The following is a 21,595-nucleotide window of genomic DNA, read 5'->3' as shown; positions in this document are numbered from 1 at the left end:
GTTGGGACCTTTCCCTGGATTTCTGCCAGGCCATGTGCTTCACTCCATCACAGCGCTTTTCATTTGGGGTTGTAACTCTCAAATAGAGTTTATTTAGCTCAGCGCCTAACCCAGAGTGAGAGTGGCTCAGTTCTTACTGGATGGAGTGAGTGAATAGTGGAGGGAATGGGGAGATGATCTAGGGGAAATGTGTTGCCTAAAGCTGGGTAACTAGGAAGGTCAGAGAAGGAGAGGCACCTCTCCGGGGCGGATTCATCTCAGGATCGGGGCAAGGACAGGTAAAGGGGTCTCAATGGGAGGGAGGACAGAGCACTCGGACAACAGCCACCCCAACTGTCTTGTGGTTTCTCTACTCTCCTGACCTTGGGACCTGAGTCAGTACCTGTGGGAGGGGTGGGAGGATGGTGTGATCCTTTCCTTACCGCCATCTCTTCCTTCCCGTGTGTGGTCCTAGGGCCGTGGTCCATATCCAGGTGAAGGACGTCAATGAGTTTGCTCCCACCTTCAAAGAGCCGGTCTACAAGGCTGTCGTGACAGAGGGCAAGATCTACGACAGCATCCTGCAGGTGGAGGCTGTAGACGAGGACTGCTCCCCGCAGTACAGCCAGATCTGCAACTATGAAATCGTCACAGCTGATGTGCCTTTTGCCATCGACAGAAATGGTGAGTGTCCCGAGAGGACCCCCGTGAATGGAGGCAGGGAAACAGGGCTCTGAATGCCCTTGGCAGGTGACGCCTCCCTTGCTATCCCTGATGTAGGCTCTGTAACCCAGAACTCAGGCCTGTGCTTACAAGGGATGACCTTACGTCATCAGCAGCCTGGCCAGGTCTAAAACACCCCAGAAACCTCCTCAGTGAATAGTCTATAGAACGCACAATGCCACGCATTTGGATGCTGAAGACAGGTTGGTTTTCCGGTAGAATTTTCCCGCCCTCATCCAGATGAGAGCCATGCCATCCCCTCAGCCACATCTGAGTTTCCTGTATAACAAGTGTGACATTAGCCACACCACACTCCAATCCCAAACGAAACTTACTGAACTGAGAACAATCCTGGAAAGCCATCTGGATACTTTCCCATCACCGTTATTAAAAAACTCATTGCAGTGTAAACACCACAGCCAGAGGCCCAATCAACTCAGCCCGCTTTAACTGTAATTCTCAATAACTTGATATGAATCAAGTATATTGTTTCATTATTAGCATGAGTGTGTGGGTGTACGTACATTATCCTCACTTCGTTTCAAACAGGATTTAACTGCTCAATGATGGGAAAGTTGCAAAACCTGAGGCTCATCCACGCCACAAATGTTTATTAAGTGCCAGGCACAGTGCTGGCAACTGAATAGAGATAGAGGGGAAGTCAAAACAGAAGTGGGCCTGCCCACATGGAGCTTACCATCTAGCAAAAAAAAATAAAATAAAAATAAAAAATAGAAAGTCAGGCAGCGTCAAGGGTGAGGGTGGTGCACAAAGCGTGCCATGATCCAGGGTTAGGCAGCGAATTAGCCCTCAGCCTCCTGGTAGCCAATGCCTAGAGGGAAATACCATCAGTCACCTGCTCGCAAATCTTCAGTGCTTCCCGTGTTTCTTGATGTTGAGACCAGGGAGAAACATACCCTATGACAGAGTCTTCTGCATCCTGAGAATTGCAGCAGATTCCATAGGGCATGGAGGCCCAGGAGACCCCTCTTCCTTGGTCTCCTGGAGTTTATGATCTGTCTCAGAAGATGAAACCAATATTCATCCAACAGACAAAATGGTAATAAGGAAGTTTCCTTAAAAGATGCTCAAACATGTGGCCAGTGTCAGTTGTACACCTGGACATCACTAGATGCTAAGTGTGTAGGACCCAAGATCAATGCATGAGAAAGCAAAGGAGAAAATACTGGACTTTAAAGTTTGGTTCAGGACTAAGAAGCAGGTAATTTCAATTACAAGAACTGCTCCTGATTGCTTTTCCTACAGGCCCTATGAAGCGGCTGGCCTGTCCCCACCACACAGACATACATGACACATGCACACACGTACACACACACACACACACACACACACACACACACGCCACTCTACAAAATATGAAACAACTGCTTCATATGTTTCTGGTCCCCTATGATCAGCTGTGCCATCTATGTCCTCAAGAGCTGTGAAACTTGGGGAGTGACAAGTCCTTGCTGAAGAGCTAGACTGGACAGGGGGGAGGGTATCTGGAACAAGTGGTCAAGCTGCCCTTGGCCTCCTGCCTTAGTTCTGTAGAGCCACGACCCCGGGAGAGAGGAGATGCAGAGTCCTTCACCTGAGGGTAAACTGCCCCAGTCGTGAAGATAATTACTCACCTTGATGAGCCATTGCACTAACACATGCCAATTTATTTACCTAGCTGTCTCATTAAAAGTGAGTAATGTTCCTTTGCCAGACCTTTGCCTCCAGCGTTGGTTTACAGCCTGAGACAAAGAGGAGAGCCGGCACTCCAGGGAGCTTGCCCCCCCTCCCCGCCCACCCCGCCCATGGCGAGGTTTATAGAAGCAGTTCTCATGTAACGAAGGCAGGACCTAAGGGCAGACGCAGGAGCAGCTCCCATTCTACTGAGCTTCCCAGTTGACCCTTATCCATTGCTTCTCCCAGTGACCTTCCCAGCTCCTTGAAGAAGTTCTTTGCAGACACATTAGAAAAAGTACTGCTGGGCTTCCCTGGTGGTGCAGTGGGTAAGAATCCACCTGCCAGTGCAGGGGACACGGTTCCAGCCCTGGCCCGGGAAGATCCCACATGCCGCGAAGCAACTAAGCCCGTGCGCCACAACTACTGAGCCCACACGCCACAACTACTGAAGCCCGCAAACCTAGAGCCCGTGCTCCACAACAAGAGAAGACACCACAATGAGAAGCCCACGCACCACAACGAAGAGTAACCCTGGCTCGCCACACCTAGAGAAAGCCCACACGCAGCAACAAAGACCCAACGCAGCCAAAAATAAAATAAATAAAATAAAATAAATTAAATTAAATAAATTAATTCTTTTTTAAAAAGAAAGAGTACTGTTGAGTTGGGCTCCACTCATTCAGGCCCCAGGACTTTTTCTTTTAACGCAAGACTCAACCTCTTCCAACCAGAAGTCTTCGGCCTCCCTTCCCTTGAATTCCTCCCCTGAAAAATCATGGCAGTGACAGTCCCTGCCCCATGTGGGGTAGTGAGGCCTCAGGGAGAGGCAGTTCCTGGGGATGATGTTCACAAGGTACTTAGCATATAGTGTTCCATTCATGGCGCCATGATTATTAGATATTTACCTGGGTGACTGGGACATGGACGGTATTCATTCCCCATGGATTTACAGACTGAAATTATGAGCAAATAACTGAGTTGGTGGCATTACCTCCCTCTTGGGAAATTCTGGATCCATTTCAGATGGCTTCCAGGCCCCCATCTTCTAGCATTTGGCTGGTCTCTCTGAGATTGGTAGGGCCTAGTTCCTCATTTCCATTGAACTGATGGAAAAACTGATTCCTCAAGCATGAAGAGCTGGCCATATAGCACCTGTCACCTCAGTGGCAGAGTGGAGACTGGAGCCAGGTCCCCTGAGTGTTGGGCCCAAAGCCTTTTCACCAGTGATATTATCACTGTCCTCAGTGACATTTGACAGGAACACATGGCAATGGTATTTAAGTTCAAAAATACAAAGTTGTGTCTTAATCCTACACCTACCACTCTGCGTATGTGTGTGTGCGTGAGAGAGAGAGAGGTCCTTGACAAGCTACTTAAACCTGGCCTCAGATCCTCATAGTAACATGGGAATTAAGTCCTGCACTCAGCCAGGGATGGGAATGATGGCTGAGGGGGCAACCAGGCTCTCAGTGACACCTGGTCTCCACTTGGCAGACTTTTCTATCTTCCAAGCAGTGGTTGGTCTCATGCAGCCTCTGCTGAGCCCTCCACAGGCTGCCCTGGTGAGTAACAGGCATTGGACACCTATGAGAATAGTGTGTCCTCAAGTCTGTTTCTTCTCCAAGTACATGAAAACGCTTCTCTTCCACCTGAATAGAAGAGAAACGCATGTCCTTTGTGGAAAACAAGGGAAGCATAGAAAAGTATGAAGAAGTAGGTCACCTGTAATCCCACCAAAGAGAACCACTACTGACATTTTACCAGCGCTTTTTCTATGAAGTTCTTGAACAAAATAAGGCCACGCTTTCCTTGCTTTTCTTTATCTTCCCCTTTTCACTTATTCGATCGTGTGTATTTTTTCCATCCATCAACATGCTTCACAATTAGCACTTTTAGCACGAACAGCAGTCCGTCTAAGCAGAGAATCAGGCTTAGCTTGTCTCTTACTCTTGGGCATCCAGTTTCTTTACTCTTTTTCAATGTGAAAAATAATGCTTAGAGGAACATATTTGCACCTTTGTCTGTAATTTTTATCATTTTTTCTGGAGTCAGTTGTTAGACATGGAATTGCATGGCCAAAAGGTATGAACACTTGCAAAGTCACTGGCCTGCATAAGTTTCCAACAGAGCAACTCCGATTTAAATTCCATCAGAAGGAGGGTGCAGGTAGGTGCACTTGTCTCATTGCAACCCCTACGCCACCTGAGGTTTTAAAAAATACCTTGGGCTTCCCTGGTGGCGCAGTGGTTGGGAGTCCGCCTGCCGATGCAGGGGACGCGGGTTCGTGCCCCGGTCCGGGAAGATCCCACGTGCCGCGGAGCGGCTGGGCCCGTGAGCCATGGCCGCTGAGCCTGCGCGTCCGGAGCCTGTGCTCCGCAACGGGAGAGGCCATAACAGTGAGAGGCCCGCGTACCGCAAAAAAAAAAAAAAAAAAAAAAAAATACCTTCACTATGACACGTGGTAGGTACGGATCGTTCTTTGAGAGTTAACCTTCCCAAGTTCGTCTGGAACAGAGAAATAAGCCCAGAGATCATTACTCACCTGGGTTAACTGTGGACTCAGTCCTCCTGAGAAGGCAGCACTAGGAGAAATCATTCACATGTGGGGAAAATAATACAATTGTCACAGAAGCAAAAAGGATGGCTGTTTCTGATCTTTCAAAACGTTTTTAAATGTGTGACTTAGCCAAACTCGACCCTTCCCTCTACAACCATCAGTGAAAGTATTATACTCTGATACTTCAAATCCTGTGCTCTGAAACCCATTCTCCCCTGCGTGAAGTCAGTGGTGGTGGAGAAAGTAAACTAGTTTCTCAGTTTCATTAAGACTTCTTACAGAAGGGGAGCTGCCGTAAATTGAGCCAAGGATTGCTGGCTCGTGCGTTTATTTTTATTTTTCTACCGCAATCAGTAGTGTTGGGTCTGCTGAATGTCACGCTGACAGTGAACCCTGAGCCTTCCTCTTCTACGAGGTGTATCTTTTGAGAGCCATTTAACTTTAAAGAAAGTTAAAACCTTGTGTTCAAAATTCAATTCGATGTTGCTGAAACATACTTCTCGTGGTCCTATTACAGTGCTTCCACCTCGCAGAAGTCCTCCCCTGTGACGGCTCTAACCATGAACTAATTTATTAACAGAAGCCACAGGGAATGTTACCAACCCCATACTGAGCTGTTCCAGATGTGCTTGGGGCCCGGAGCTGAGACCAAAACAAATATTTGGAGGAAAAGAAAAGGGATCCTGAACCTCCACCACAAGGCCAAAGATAGAGCAAACACATTTTTATTCAGAGATTCTTGACTGGCTTTGTTAAAGGAAACTTGACTTCTAATCACTGGCTGCAGTTGCATTTTTAGAAACAGAGCAGAGCAGACAGCAGAAGAAACGATTCCAATTCTTGGTGCAATGCCTTGGGCAACTTCGTACCCCCTGACCCTCCATACCCTTACATGGGCTCACATTCGTAGCACCTGCTCATGGCCTCGTGCTGAGTACTGTATTACTAATACTGAGTGATGGGTGGATGGATTTTTTCCTATCTTTAACACATGATGTGGCTTTTCTACTTTTCTGAACTTTCTTGGGTTAGTCCCTGTTGTCTCAGTTTGCATCAACAATATGCATCAGTTGAAATGGAAGAAAGCTCAGTAAAAACTTTCCCCTTAGTTTTGATGAAACATCAAAATATACCTGAATCACACAGACATAGAGAACACACTTGTGGTTGCCAAGGGGTTTGTTTGGAATTAACAGATGCAAACTAGTATTACATAGGATGGATGAACAACAAGGTCCTACAATATAGCACAGGGACATATATTCAATATCCTGTGATAAATCGTAATGGAAAAGAATATGAAAAAGAATGTATATATATATATATGTATAAATGAAGCACTTTGCTGTACAGCAGAAATTAACACAGCATTGTAAATCAACTTTACTTCAATAAGTTTTTCTTTAATTTTAACAAAGGTGCACAAAAATGAAATATATATACCTGAGTCCGTCATTCCATGTTTGTGTATCTGCTTGTTGGTTTATTTGGGGTTTTTTGGTTTTTTTAACATCTTTACTGGAGTATAATTGCTTTACAATGGTGTGTTAGTTTCTGCTTTATAACAAAGTGAATCAACTATACATATACATATTTCTCCATATCCCCTCCCTCTTGCGTCTCCCACCCTCCCTATCCCACCCCTCTAGGTGGTCACAGAGCACCAAGCTGATCTCCCTGTGCTACGCGGCTGCTTCCCACTAGCTATCGGTTTTACATTTAGTAGCGTATATATGTCCATGCCACTCTCTTGATTTCGCTTCTGGCAAGGGATGATGACATCATTTGAATTCTAATTTGCTGTCAGCTCCACCATTGAAAAAAAAAAAAAAGCCAGAATGAAATTATTCTCAACAAAGGGAGATTTTAAGCTCTGGGAATCAAAAAGTAAAAAGTATTAAATGCATGTCAGGCCTTGATTCATTTTTTTGAAACCAAAATTGTATTTCAGCAAAAATAGTCAATTAAAAGTTTGCTCATTCATTGTCAAATATTTATTTCTGAGTCATAATATCAAACCCACAGGAAGAAATACACACAAATGGCTCAGAAACAATGTCTGGTCTCTCTTGGAGAAGAAAAATGTCTTTGCCACCGGGACAAGGAATCTGTTATTCTGTGTAGCTTTCAGAAGAGAGGTCACACGTTTTCTCGTATTGATTTTACTTCCTATTTGTTAGCAAAATAATGTGAGAAGAGGCAATGAACATTCCTGGCGAAGAGCCCAGATGTTAAAAAATACGTGTCGGGACGTTTCTGAATTCCATCTTTTTCCCAGAGATTTCATGTCAGATGAACATACATTGCCCTACATTAGGGACACAGCCTAATGTAGGGTTAGTTTGGCGTAGTTTAGGGTGGTCTTCTGACGACCCCGTACTTAACACAACCAGTTGGATTCCAGATGTGTGTGCAGAATTACCTGGCAGTTCTGTTCCACAGCTGGGGTGGCTCCAGCCAGCGGTTCCTGAGAATCTGCCACCAAGGCACAAGCAGGCCACATGTGGAAGCCACGTCCCTACTTGCCCTAGTCTTTACAAAGAGATAGGGAAAGGGGACATTTTATTCTGGTGAAGGTTGGAAGAGGGCAGAAGGGATTTTGAAGAGCTGCAACGTGGTTAACTTGATCTGAAATGATTTTCAATGTCCCTGTGTCTTCAGGCAACGTCAGGAACACGGAGAAGCTGAGCTATGACAAGCAACGCCAGTATGAGATCCTGGTGACTGCCTACGACTGTGGACAGAAGCCTGCAGCGCAGGACACCCTGGTGCAGGTGGACGTAAAGCCAGTTTGCAAGCCTGGCTGGCAAGGTGGGCCTGCTCTTGTCAATCCTGTTGGGTGAAGGCAGCGTGGCCATGTGTCTAGGAGGTGCTGGACTTGCCCTCCAATCATCGCAATGCGTCACTAGAGGAATCTGTAAAGCACAGGCACTCTGCTGTGAGAAAGAGAGTAGCCTGTTTGTTCTTAAAACTCCTGGGCGACATGGTACCCCCACTTTACAGCTGAGAATGTCCAAGGCAACTCATCTAACTCGTGTGCCCGGTTTGTCCGGTGTGCCCTTTCTCACGTCTCATGACGTCTTCCTGTCAATAGGAATTATCCCACAGTGCTCAGGAGAAAGGGCCAATTCACTTTACCTAAGGGTTTGGAGTTCAGCTGGTGCGTTTCAAGTTTTAATAATTGCTCAGCACCTGGGGAAGGTTGCGTGTTCCTTGGGCTTGCACAGAGGGCGTACAGGCAGAGGCTGGAGATCCAGAATCCAGCCTCTGTGTTAGGGGGTTTCTAAAGTGTTGGCTCTGGTAATGGAGAAGCAATGGCCTTCGATGGAGGTGGATATTTGTGCTAGTTTAGATCTTTTAGGATGCAAAGACAGAAGGTTCAGGTTACCCTTTGAGGATGGAGGCGTAGCAATGAACTAAGGGGGAAATGAGGATGGAAAGGCCAGCTGCAGAGATGGAGCTCACAGAGGATTGGACGGTTTATGGAATAACGAGAGCTCTTGTGGTGGCACCAATAGTTCTGGTGGCCAAGCAGCGATGCTGGAGTTATCTCTGTGCCACCATTTTGGTTGTTGATGCTGTCGCAGGGTTCTGCTTCCACATAACTCAGGGTGCTCCGTGGTTTCATCCACTTTGTGCCTTCTGTCTGCTGCCTTCCCTTCATAGGTCTTAAAAGCTTCAGGGCCCCTGTTACATTCTACCTCTTTCTCTATCTCTATTTCTCTGTATCTTTCTTTCTTAACTCCCCAAGAGAGGGTGCGATCAGCTGTGTTGGTCATTCATGTCCCTGTGGGACAGGCTGATGCCGGACCACATATAGGTCACTGGTCAGACTTTGAATGGCTGCCTTAATTTAGTCAGGCATTTATTCCTAATCCAATTCAGCAGGACCTCATGGTGCAAAGCAAGGACACCTGAGCACCCACCTGGGTCATTGCCCTCACATTGTCCCCTGCACAACTTTATCTTCCTTAATCTTGCAACTAGAAAGATGAGAGGGGGTAATTAAATCCGCCTCTGGAGAGAACCGGAATCATTTGCCTTTGAACAAAGTAGACAAGGTGAAATGCTGAGTAGGGGAGACACCGCTAAAACGTGTGAGGGGTAAAGAACAAAGGAGAGTCTTCTCTGTGTCTGTCTATTTCAAGCAAGAGACAGAGAAAAAGGAACAAGCCAGAGTGCGAATCTATGTGTCCCTGACCTCAGGGGCCCTGAACTCTGGTTGAGTGTAATTCACTAGACCCTAAGGACCCTGAGGGCAGAATTCTGTCTCTCTTGTTCACAGTGGAATTTCTCAGGTTTAGCACATGTCTGGCCCCAATGGTAGGTGCTCAAGAAACAATCATTGAATGAATGAACGAACTAATGAATGAATGAATGAATGAATGAAAAGCTATTTGAGTGAAGAAGAACTCACCTTGTTTTATTTTGACGTGTAACAACTGGCCCCAGTGAAAGTCTCACTTTTGAAAAGAAAGCCTGGAAGGAATATAAAAGCTTTCTAAGCGCACAAGCTCACAATGGGACTTAAAGTGAGGAAAGCAAAACGCAAAGCCATATCTGGAGAATGATCCCAACCTTTTTTTTTTTTTTTTTTTTTTTTTTTTTTGCGGTATGCGGGCCTCTCACTGTTGTGGCCTCTCCCATTGCGGAGCACAAGCTCCGGACGCGCAGGCCCAGCGGCCATGGCTCACGGGCTTAGTTGCTCCGCGGCACGTGGGATCTTCCCGGACCAGGGCACGAACCCGTGTCTCCTGCATCGGCAGGCGGATTCTCAACCACTGCGCCACCAGGGAAGCCCAATCCCAACCTTTTTTGTCTTTGATAAATGAGACACCTACAGATTTGGAATCACTTTGATATATATTTACATGTAATTTCCTAATGGAGTTTGTACTTGTTTCAGTGTTAAATGTATGCAAAGTAAAACGTGTCAATAATGTTTCGTTCTGCGCGTGAAGAATGCGTGGGGCCCCTACCTCGGGGCACGAGGCTATTTTCAGCTCTAGACAGGGATGTCCAGGAGGCAGGGATGCTATCCATCTACTGGTGTGTCTGCAGCCCCAGCACAGGGCCAGGCACAAGGCAGCTGATTGGCAAGTGCTGCATGCATGAATGAATGGCGAAAAAGGTACCTTTGCGTGGAACAAAGACAAGAGGTCGGCAGCGCCTCCCTGCACCTGCTCACCGTGCCAGGCAAAGCGAAGTAAGCAGGTGTGACATCTGGACCAACTACCTGATGGTGGCTCCCTGCCTAAATCTTCCAGCCTTGGGTGGGAGAAGCCGACGCTGGATTCCGCATCACCCCCCTCCTCCCTCTAGCTCTCCCACTGTAGACAGCCATTAGGTCTCTCTCCCCAGCCACTGTCCCAGCAGCAGGCTTGCAGGTCACAGACAGGTCCTTCAAGTTCTCAGATATGTGCGGTGACGGTCAAAGTGCTTTCCTGGCATTCCTATCCCAGCCCCCAGACCTAGAGAGGAATCTTCCATCCTGCCACAGTACTGGTCCACTTTACTCCCCGACTTGGGGCAACCGCCATTTCTGACCAGCCCATCTTGGGGCTGTTCTCTCTTCTACTCCTGGCCAGGGCTGCAGCCTCGGAGCTCTAAGTGCTCCTTTCTCCAGGGAAGAGCATGAACACCGGTCCCAGATACGTGTCTCGTGTCCAGCCCCTTCTCCCAGCTTTGTGGAGCAAACTGGAGTGAGCCAGGTTTTACTGGGTTGCTTTTTGTTTGTTTGTTTGTTTGCTTCGTTTTGTTGTGTTTTGCTAACCACAGATGAAGCAGGCTGTTCCTCACTGGGAGAGGCCATCCGGTTCCTAGGGGAAAGGGCTGGTTCTTCCTGAAGCAGGTGTTGGGTGAAGGCTGCACTGTATAAAATAAGAGAGGAACCGAGAGACGGGAGGCCATTCAGGGCACAGTGAATAATGTCAGGAAGCCGGTCTGGCTTGCGGAGGGGTGGGGACTGGGGAGAAAATGGGGAGCGAATTTGGAGAAGTCGGTGGAGGGGAGGGTTGGTAGTCAAGATTTTGGATGCCAGGGTGAGGAGCCGCGATGCTCTCCAAGCCTCTGGGACCCAGCTGTGAGCGAGGGCTCTGCGGACGTGTGCCAGGCGTAATTGCCCAGAACAGAGGCTCCTCCCTGAGCTGGCTTCTCTCAAGCAACAGCAGTCACCAAGCGATCGCAGTTTGGCAGCTCAAATTCTTGTACCTGTTCTAAGTCATTCCCCTCCAGGCAGGAGGGGACTGCAGCAGAGTGAAAGCAATCCATCATGCTCAGAGCCTTCTCTCTCCCCTGGACCACTCACTTCCAGTCAGTGCCAGCACAAGCCCTTTCTGCACTCAGCTTGTCCCAGGGAGCTAGCTATGCTGGAGGAGCAAGGTACCTGCTCACAGCTAGAGCCCTCCCTTCCTCCCAGACTCCAGTGATGCCCCAGGGCATTGGGCCCTCTTTTCCATCACAATAACCCCTTCCAGGAATGTAGGGCTGCAGCTTTCCCAAGGCGATGCTGGCCTTCCCCAGCTGTACACGAAGGACACCCCACCCCCTGGCTCTGCTGCCGCCTGCCTTTCAGACCTTGGCTAAGGCATCATCTGCTCCGGCTATGGTATTCCATTCTGTCTTTTTTCTGTGGGTGACTATTGTCTTCCCAGAAATGATAGGGGCTTCCTGAGGGCAGAACCACACGTCTCTCAGTCCCTGGCACTCCCTGAACTTTCTGTCCATCACCTAAGCATCACCTAAAAGCTTGCTTACCACCATCACTCACCAATGGCAGAGCAGGGCTTATCAGAGGCTCCGCTGGCAGCAAGGGAGGAAGTCTTTGCATCCAGAAAACGACCCCAGGGTACCAGGCATATTCGTCTTGCTCTCACGTGAGTTTTGTCTTCTCTGCTGTGTTCTGAGAGTGTAATTCTGAGTAGGTGGTAAGGGTCAGCTTTCTCTGCAGTTGTAGGTGGAGATTTGCCTAAGGAAATGTCACTCCCATTCTCAGCCGCCCAGGGAAGAAGAGCATCCTCAAAGCATCAGTTAGACCTGTGTGGGTGAAAGGGAGAACTAAACCTCTGTGTTTTGTCCTGAGCTCTGAGAACACGCGGTATCCCTATGGCAGCTCCTATTCATGGAGATGTATGATTCTTATAGGAACCAGAAAAAAAAGGAGTGCCTGCAGCACACATGCTAAAGACGAGCTCGTGCTTTTCATGACAGACATCTGGACTTGCAGTCTTCTTAGCGTCTGTTTCCCTCCTGCCAAGCGGTTATAGGTACCCACGCCTGAGGACTTCGGGAAGAATCTGCACCCATCCATGGGTCAGAGCACCACAGAGGATGCACTGCCCTCAGAGGCTCTCAGGGGGACGGGGGCAGTGACAGCAATCTCTGACACCAGTCAGAGATGGCACTGCTGACCCCGGCTTATAGGGACCACAGACTGTGTCCTAGAGGAGCATTTGCAAGTCAGTTGCTGGTTTGAGGGTTCTGTTCGTTTAGTGTTTACATTATGTTATGTAATGTCATACTGAGAAACACATCCCTGCTTTTTCCCTTCCTTTGTTGTTCTCTCTAATCCCTTGGCCTATCTCTTTCTATGTTTCAAGCTGAAAACACTGTCTGCACAACACTTACTTAGGACATTTTCCCTTTTTTTTGTTGCAAGTCAGATTTTGTATTTATTATTACCTGCTCCTGCCACCCAAGACCCAAAGTTCAGTCTGTCACTGTCCCCTTTATGCAAAACAGCTCCCCTCGGAAGAGAACCACTATAGACTGTCTCCCTGGCCCTTCACCATTTCTTTCCCAGGCATGTTGCTGACCAGACATCCTGCCATTCTGGATCTGAAGTTCCCACATCAAATCAGTTTTCCTGACTCCAGCCCCCACACAATCCCATCTTCATTTTCCTACTTCATCCCTGAGCACCATCCCACAGCAGCCAATTACACCTCGCCCAGCATTGGTTCACCCAACGCTGCAGGTTGCTAGAGCTTCTTCCTCGGGCCCAATTCCTGCTCCTTTTACCTTCACGGTAAGGTGTCTTATTTAATATAGAAAGAAAAGGAGATGCAGCCACATAATGAACCATTTCTTCTCTGTTCTTTTGGGCTTGACTAATTCTCCAGGTGCATCAAACTGTCTTGGTGTTTCTACCATTCCACAAACCAGGCCTTCGTTAGGAAGGAGGAGGGTGTCTTTGAGAGGAATGCTTCTCAAATCTGAATGTGCACATGAGCACCTGGGAAGCTGCGTAAAATCCAGATTCTGACTTAGTAAGTCTGGGGTCGATCTGCATGTTCCTGGTCCATGGCCTTCACTTGGAGTGAGAAGGTCATGCAGAAAATATTTCTAAACACCTAGAGTATGTCTAAGATTTTTGCGTTGAAAAGACAGCAGCCTGAAAGCTGCTGGTTGAGATTAATTTTCCCTTAGTTATTCTCATTGTCAGATAACTGAAGCTGACACACAGGACGCAGTAGGAGATATTCTGACGTGAATTCATTTACCCTTTACTGAAGGCCCACTGTGTGCTGAAGGCTGAGAATACGGAGGAAAAAAGACCTACCAGGACTCATAGTATAGAAGGCAATTTGGGGGGCACAAGCTCTGCTGGAGGGAGCATTGGGGACACAAGGGAGAGACATTTAACCTTGCAGGGGCCCTGGGGCGGAGGAACCTGGCATCAATCTTGAAGGATAATAGTTTTAGCACAGCGAAGAAGGGTGTTTCAGGTTGGGGAGCAGATGTCAGGAAGGTGGGAGGGGGCATGATGTGGCCAGGGCAAGAGGGAGAGCATTGGACGGGCCAGTGGGGACCACATCAAGAGGGAGACCTCCTGTGTTACCCCAAGGGCAGTGGGGAACCCAGAGGCTTTCATGCCCTGGCGTGATGAGGGGGGATCTTGGAGAAGAAGAACTTTCTGGCCAACCACATAGATGATGGCTAGGATGCAGAAATTGGGGCAGGGAGACCAGCTGAAGAGAATGATTTTTCCTGAGTACACTGAGCAGAGCACTTCTGGAAAAGTATCTAAAGTCATGTATTTATTCCAAAACCAATTCAAAGTACTGAGCAGCAAAGGAGGTTAGATTTTCAGGCAAATCTCATGAGACCCGATAGGCTAGGGGACAAGACTGGCAGTCAGGCATGTCTTGGGTAGAGTAGACCACTGCTAAGCCTTGTCCAGTATATATTCTGTCCCTTCTGCAGCTGTCCACTTGCCTGACACCCTGCCAAGGAGAAAAATGCCCAGGCCCCAGGGGTCAGTCGGCTTCACCCTGCCCCTTGCAAAAGTCAGATCAATTATTGATCAAGTACAACAAAGAGCTGACTTAGGTTTTACTACTTGAGAGGCATTGATTTTGAATCATAGAGTGATAAGCCCATGTAGGTACCCAGATTTGCTTAAACAGAAACAGGCAGGGCTCAGAAGGTGGAGATGTGTCCCTTGGAGGACTTCTGGTGAGGTCACCCTTGTTGCAGGCTGAAAGACAGAGGAAAGGATGGCTCCTTGCCCTCAGTTCCCTCCTTCACTGTCCTGCCAGGGAGTCCAAGATACTACCATTAGGGTACCAACATTTTGTTCTAAAGGATTGTTAAAAAACAAAATTCAGTGTAGCAAATGTGGAGATCTAATTGGCTTTATTCAACAATTCATGAATTAGGCAGCGTCCAGTGTTCAGAGGGGTTGTACAAAATGGAGGGTTTTATTGAAGGAAGGAGGGGTGAGAAAGTTATTAGCAAAAGAAAAGAAAGAATTGTTTCAGGCCAGGTCACCTTCTTTTGGGGGAAGGGCAAGGGTCTATTATTCATATTACCTTTCTTCCTTTGGGGGATGGAAAGGGTCTCCATTGACCAGAAAATTCCAGACTTTCCCATTAAGATTACATCCCTAGACTATCTTATACACTGGAAACTAATATAATATTGTAAATCAACTATACTTCTGAAGGAAGGAAAGAAAGAAAGAAAGAAAGAAAGAAAGAAAGAAAGAAAAAAAGAAAGAAAGAAAGGAAGGAAGGAAAGAAGGAAGAAAGGGAGGAGGGAGGGAGGAAAAAGAAAGGAAAGGAAAGGAGGAAGGAAGGAAAAGAAACAGAAAGAAAGAAAGGATTACATGCCTGGGGAAGGTCAAAACCGTAGTCAGGTCAGGTGTTAAATCTATGTTTGGTATCATGGACTTTAGCACAGGTAGTGCCTTTTTGGGCCTGTGGTTTTCTTTAACAATTCCCCCCTTTTGGTCAAACTCTCAGCCTAACTGAGAGATATGATCAAAAGCGCAGGCGGTAACACCACTCCCACCTATTGCTCTGTAGCTCTCACAGCTTTGCGGGTCCTTGGTGTGGTTCCTGTAGGTCACAGTGTCTTCGCTTAATCCCTGTGACATTCACATGTCACGGTTCCAGGCTCATAATCCTTAAGTTGATCATTCTCTTCATTTCTTTTTCTGATGTTCCAGTCTTAGGGAGATCATTTGCTTGGTGGTTAGCAACTGCAAACATGCATTTAAAGGGTTTTGAGAGAATACAATGCACCAGGGTTATTATTATGATTATAATAAGCACGATAATTCTCAATGTTTGTAGTGCACTTCAAAGCCATGGTCCCCAAGACCCAAACCAATCAAAGAAAGACCCCACTGAAGCAGTCACCCTCTTAAGCCAAGTGGCTTGTTCAGTAATCCTACATAACTGAGTTTCAACTTCACTAAAGTGTCAGCTCGGGTATAGCAGGTGGTGTTGGGTACAGCACAGACACCTTGTTCAGCTAAAAGATAATCAAAGCCTATTCTATTATCAAGAAAAACCTTGACCAGAGAGTATAAGGATCTTTGCTGGGCAGCTAGTGCTTTTGTAACAGAATTTGTAATGTCTCCAAGTGTTAAGGAGAGATTTCTGATCATATCTCACTTGTATTTACTCCTAACCAGAGATGGATTTATTCCCTGCATTTGAAACTGTGCACCTCAGATCGGGACTCAAACTCATGTGGCCGGGACTCGAACCCAGCCAAAACCCAGACTGGGACTCGAACCCATGTGGCCAGGACTCGAACCCGGCCAAGACCCTGACTGGGACTTGAACCCACACAGCCGGGACTCGAACCTGGCCAAAACTCAGACTGGGACTCAAACTCACATGGATGGGACTGGAACCCAGCCAAAACCCACAGTCTTCCAACTGAGATCACACACCTGGTTTCAGGACTTAATGAAGCTTAGGTTCTTGATGTCTCATTGCAGAAACAATTCAGTGAGAGACAAAGTAATAGGTAAGAAGTGGATTTATTTAGAGAGAAACACACTCTACAGACAGAGTGTGGGCCATCTTGGAAGGTGAGAAAGGCACCAGGGTATGGGTTTGTCCGTTTTTATAGGAGTGGATATAAGCTAACAAGTAGGAGGAGTATTCCAGCTATTTTAGGAAGGGGCAGGGATTTCCAGGAATTGGGCCACTGCCCACTTTTTGATCGGTTATGGTCTTGGAACTGTCATGGCGCCTGTGGGTGTGTCATTTAGCTTGCTGATGTGAGCGTATACTGAGGCTCAAGGTCTAGTTGAAGTCAACTTGTCCACCATCTTGGACCCATTTGGTTCTAATCAGTTTATGTCATGTCCTCAGGCTATTGTCATTCTTTCAAAGGCTGTGCCCTGGCTCCTTCCCTCCTGTGTCACATTTACGTGCTCAATCCAGGGGTCAATCAGGTTTTTAGTGCATGTGGAAAGAGAATCTCCTTTGTCATTTCAGCAGATGAAAGAAAACCAAGTTTCAGTTTCACATAAGTATGTTACTGATGGTTGGGCTGCACCCTGCAGGCCTCTAAGGCCTGTGCTTGCCCAGCTTCAAGACCAAAGAAAGAGCCCGGAATCAGCAACAGAGACATCAGTGGTTTGATGGATGGGGGAGCTTACACGTCTGAAGCAAGGTCCTGCAGTGACACCCCACCACTGTGTGCAGCAGGGGATGGTGGGCAGGACGTGGTGGCAGTCTTCACTCACCAGGGGGAGGGGAGATTGCCAGTTATACGGGAAATTGACATCAGGTTGACTCATTAGTTACCAGGGAAACCAGCAGAGGGGCACACACACCCCTCACCACCCCTTTGATATGCTGTCACTAGCTGGGGCCTGGGGTAAGTATGTAGTCATGCGTGTAGGGTGTAGGTGAAGCAGGCACTGGTCTGGCAGGGAATTTACAGAGAGCAAGAGAACAGCCATCTTGAGTGTCCTAACCATATACCGATATTAAAGCATATTTTAACACCCTTATAATATCGATTCAATTTTAACCAGTTTGATGGATTATACAAGGTAAAATTCCGTCTTTTTCTCGCTCTCTTCACCTTTCTGTATACAATTTAGTTGGTCCTTCATAACCAGAAGTTCTAGTTTAGGCAAAATTACTCTCATTTCCCTTAATAGGAATGTATTTCCATACCTCATATCTTTTCTTAACCAAGAAACACATCCTAATTTCCTTGCCTATAAAGTTGTGTCCCTTATTATTACTAATAGCTTTAATTACATATATTAATTAGAATTCTTAACTCTTAGAAACCTTAATTTCTAGTGAAAACTCAGAAGTAAGCAATTTTGAACCACATGTCAGATGAGCATTTTTTTTAGATTGACAAATTTATGAATGCATCTCATAATTTCTAGAAACGTGTTTCTTCACAGGACAGTCTTTCACTGTGACACAAAACATGTTTACTAATGAAACCGTGCACCTCTGATTGGAACTTGAACCCACATGAGGACTTGAACCCAGCCTAAACTCAGATTGGGACTTGAACCCATGGTCTTTTAATTAGAATCACTCACCTGGTGACTGGACTTACTGAGGCTCAGGTTCTTTGTGTCTCAGCGCAGAAGGAATTCAGTGAGGCAAAGTGATAGGCAAGAAGTAGATTTATTAACATAGGACAATTTTGAGGGAAGTAAGTGGGCAGCCGAGGGGGCTCTGCCCCACAGATTAAGCAAGGCTACATTTTTATAATCAAAGGAAAGTGGAGGAGGGGAAGAAGACTGCCTTCTTCCTCATTCTTCAAGTAGATGTTAGGCTTACATCACTAGCTCCTCCTTCGTATCAGGCAGGAGAGTGTTTGACCCTATGAGGTCAAACTAGGACTGTCATAGCGCTTATTCAAATCAGCAGAAGGGTGGTAACAAATACTAAAATAGGACTTCCCTGGTGGCGCAGTGGTTGAGAGCCCGCCTGCCGATGCAGGGGACACGGGTTCGTGCCCCGGTCCGGGAGGATCCCACGTGCCGCGGAGCGACTGGGCCCGTGAGCCGTGGCCGCTGAGCCTGCGCGTCCGGAGCCTGTGCTCCGCAACGGGAGAGGCCACGACAGTGAGAGGCCCGCGTACCACAAAAAAAAAAAAAAAAAAAAAAAAACCTAAAATATGTTGAATCATCTCAGGTTTCCGTATGAGGGTCTCCTACTTAGGAATGTCACCTTTCCCTTCAATTCCTGTCCTTGGTCCTAAGGATCATTACCTTGCTGAACTCAACTGGCAGAATGCCAGACCTCATTTTTTTTTTCACTTAGTGACCTCAGGCATATCTCATGCTTTTATTTATGGCTTTATAGTTAAGCAAGCGTGTTTCATTTCACGACATTCTGATAGCTTTCTTGAGCTATCATTAATTTACAGTGGTCTCCCAAAGTTCCCTAGGTTTCCCTCTCTATAATCCCCTACTGGGACTTCTACAACTACCTGTGTAACTATCCTACTCTATTCCTATCACTAATAGAACCAAATTTATCTTGAGTTTCTTTGCAATAGGAAGCCAAAAGTAGATAAACCTATGTTCAGTAATTAATGTTTCACAATTTTCTTATTTATAAAAGACCTAGATATTTAATACATTTCTATCATTTAACTTTAGAAAACTCAAAAGTTTCAAGTTACCAAAAGAGATTTCAAAGGCTATTTTTAAGTACCTATACCATAAAATATAATTGTTGCTGAAAAGTTTATATATAAATTCTTATCCAATTTACATCTATCTAAAACATTTGCTGCCATCAATCATGGTTAAGTTACCCACAAAAGTTTCATGAGACACCAGGCAAAACCAGCCATCATTCTAAGTTATTTTATTTTTTGCTGACAAATTTTGCAACAGAGAAACATGACTCTGACTAATAAACCTGAGTAGAATAAAAGTTGTTTACCTGCATTATATTCAATGTCAATAACCTTAAAAGATATGTCTGTTTTAATTAAACCAACAAACTTAAACTAGCTTTTATTTACGAAAGATTATCTTAAATCAGGTGAACTTGAAAAGTATCTGAGTTAGTTTCTGTTATATTTCTGAGAACTTTAAAAGGAAACCAACTAGAGCTCTTTTACAAATTAATTTGGGCAATACCATCCGAAGGTAGAAAAACATATCTACGTATACATATATAGACAAACAGACATACTGCTGCAAACAGAGGGCTTATAGTTACTAATATTAGTGGAAAAGATTTGTAAGATTTCTAGCTAGCCCAGTTTCCAAACACCTCCTCACTCTTTTTTTCTTTTTCTTCTGGTGAGAAACTTCCCTATTAAGATTGCATCTCAAAGAATGGCTCTTTGGTCCTAAAGAAGATAGGAGTAGGAAATTTATATCACAAAGGCACAGATTAAGCGCAATAGGATTCTGTTTCCAATGTCTTGATTTTTGTAAGCCTTTTGAGAGAAATAGGTGAGGTTTGGGCATTGGCAAAAAAAAAAAAAAAAAAAAAAAAAGGCAGGTGAACTTTGTGGTTTTTGTTTGTTTGCTTTATTATTTTTAATTGAAGTATAGTTGATTTATAATGTTGTGTTAGTTTCTGGTATACAGCAAAGTGATTCAAATATATATTCTCTTTCATATACTTTTCCATTATGGTTTATTACAGGATATTGAAGATAGTTCCCTGTAAGGCAGGTGAACTTTGAGCTTCTAGAGAGTCACACCTTTGACCCTGCAGAGATTTTCAAGACAAAGACAGTTGTTTCCAATTCCCCAAAGAATCGGGTTGTAGCTTTTGTTTTAGGTACCTTTTATGTCTTTAATTTTTTCATTAGGCTTTTGCAATAAGTCTTTCAATGAAGCTATTTTGGAATTTCAAAAACTACTGTAGACTTCTGCATACCTATTAAAATAGGTATCCCATTCTGTTTGTATGATTTGAGAGCCCTTGCTTTTGTGTATGTTTTTTAAATGATCTATCTATTCCTCATAATGGCCATTGTAATTCCTCTAAGGGCTGACAGCAGTTTGGTAGGTCCCTGGCTACAAATGGAGCTTAACCCATATTTCTATCCAGCTATGCCCAGCCACAAATGGAGTATAACTCACATTTCTATTTGGCCATGTTTTGGAACCCTCAACCTGGTGGCTACCAAGCCCAGCTCTCAGGACACAAAACAAGTTTAGCAAGATTTTGCCATTTTTGTAAATACCTACAGCTTCTGGAATCACAGTTCTCAGACATAAAATAAGAAGGTATGCCGGAGGTGGTACACTCAAGTTTTGGATATAAAGGATCTCATTAGCAATTAGCCTTTATCTACACAAAAGAAGACAAACATGTGCACATTAACATATAGGCAGTAACCAAGAGATGTTTCTGTGCCCTGGCTAAAAGAAGGCCCTGTATGCACCACCAACAATTCCCATGGAACCTTGGGGGAAGGACTGAACCAGCAAACCCCAAGGACTGAGGAACTGAGGACTGATTCCAAACAAAATGGAGAACTGCAGCTGCCACAAACAGTTCCCAACATGGAATCTGGGGAAGGATTCCAAGCAAATGGGGAATTGCACACTAAACCTTCTTCAGTTCCCGGTGCGGAATCTGGGAACAGAATCAATGGCTGGGGTTTTCCACTCAAAACCCTGGAAATTGCATTCTGAAAGGCTAAGGGCTTGGCTCCAGGCAGAATCATCTGTCAGCTCAATTGGCTGTAGTCAGAATCATTTACCAGCTGAAGCTGACCTGCCCCATAAAGGAAGCCAATTATACTGGGAGCTTGAAAGCAAAGTGAATGGAGCTCAGACTGAGAGGAATTTGCCAATGGCTCAAAAGTATTCGTGGGGCACCATGCCTGCGTTTCCCGTTGTCCCCAAATGCCATTGGAAGTTTGCTTCAATCCCACTGCTGCCACCAAATCTGGTAAAAAACAGAATTCAGCCAAGTAAATGTGAAGATCTAATTGGGTTTATTCAATAATTCATGAATCAGGCAGCATCTCATCCAGTAAATAGGTGCTCCGAGGAGTTGTACAAAATGGAGGGTTTTTATAGAAGGAGCATGGGGCAAGGAGGCTATTAGCAAAAAAAAAAAAAAAAAGAAGAAGAAGAAGAAAAGAAGGAAAGAAAGAGTTGCTTCAGACCAGGTCACCTTCTTTGGGGAAAAGGGCAAGCGTCTCCCATGCAGATTGCCTCTTCCTCCTTTGGGGGATAGAGAGGGACCATGTGACAGATTACCTTGTTGGTGCTGAGAATAAAATTCCAGACTGGCCAATTAAGATTACATTTCTTGGGAAGGTTGAAATTGCAATTAGGTCAGGTATTAAATCTAGGTTTGATATCATGGGCTTATCACAAGCAATGCCATTTGTGGCCTGTGGTTTTCTTCTTTAACAGGATAATCCCCACTTAAACTGCAAATGCCAAATGTC

At 45.7% G+C, this 21,595-nt stretch overlaps 1 protein-coding gene across 1 annotated transcript in view; it reads left to right on the top strand.

Annotated features, from left to right (window-relative positions):
- The window catches only part of CLSTN2 (calsyntenin 2), a 597,917-nt gene that overhangs the window by 452,284 nt on the left and 124,038 nt on the right, over window positions 1-21,595 (top strand). The window contains exons 4-5 of the mRNA XM_059063644.2: window positions 455-663; window positions 7,598-7,747. Coding sequence (XP_058919627.1) covers window positions 455-663; window positions 7,598-7,747 — 359 coding nt within the window. The remainder of the gene's footprint in view (window positions 1-454; window positions 664-7,597; window positions 7,748-21,595) is intronic.

This window comes from Kogia breviceps, chromosome 5, assembly GCF_026419965.1.
Source record: "Kogia breviceps isolate mKogBre1 chromosome 5, mKogBre1 haplotype 1, whole genome shotgun sequence".
NCBI lineage: Eukaryota > Metazoa > Chordata > Mammalia > Artiodactyla > Physeteridae > Kogia > Kogia breviceps.
This window is presented reverse-complemented; position numbering and strand designations above follow the sequence as displayed.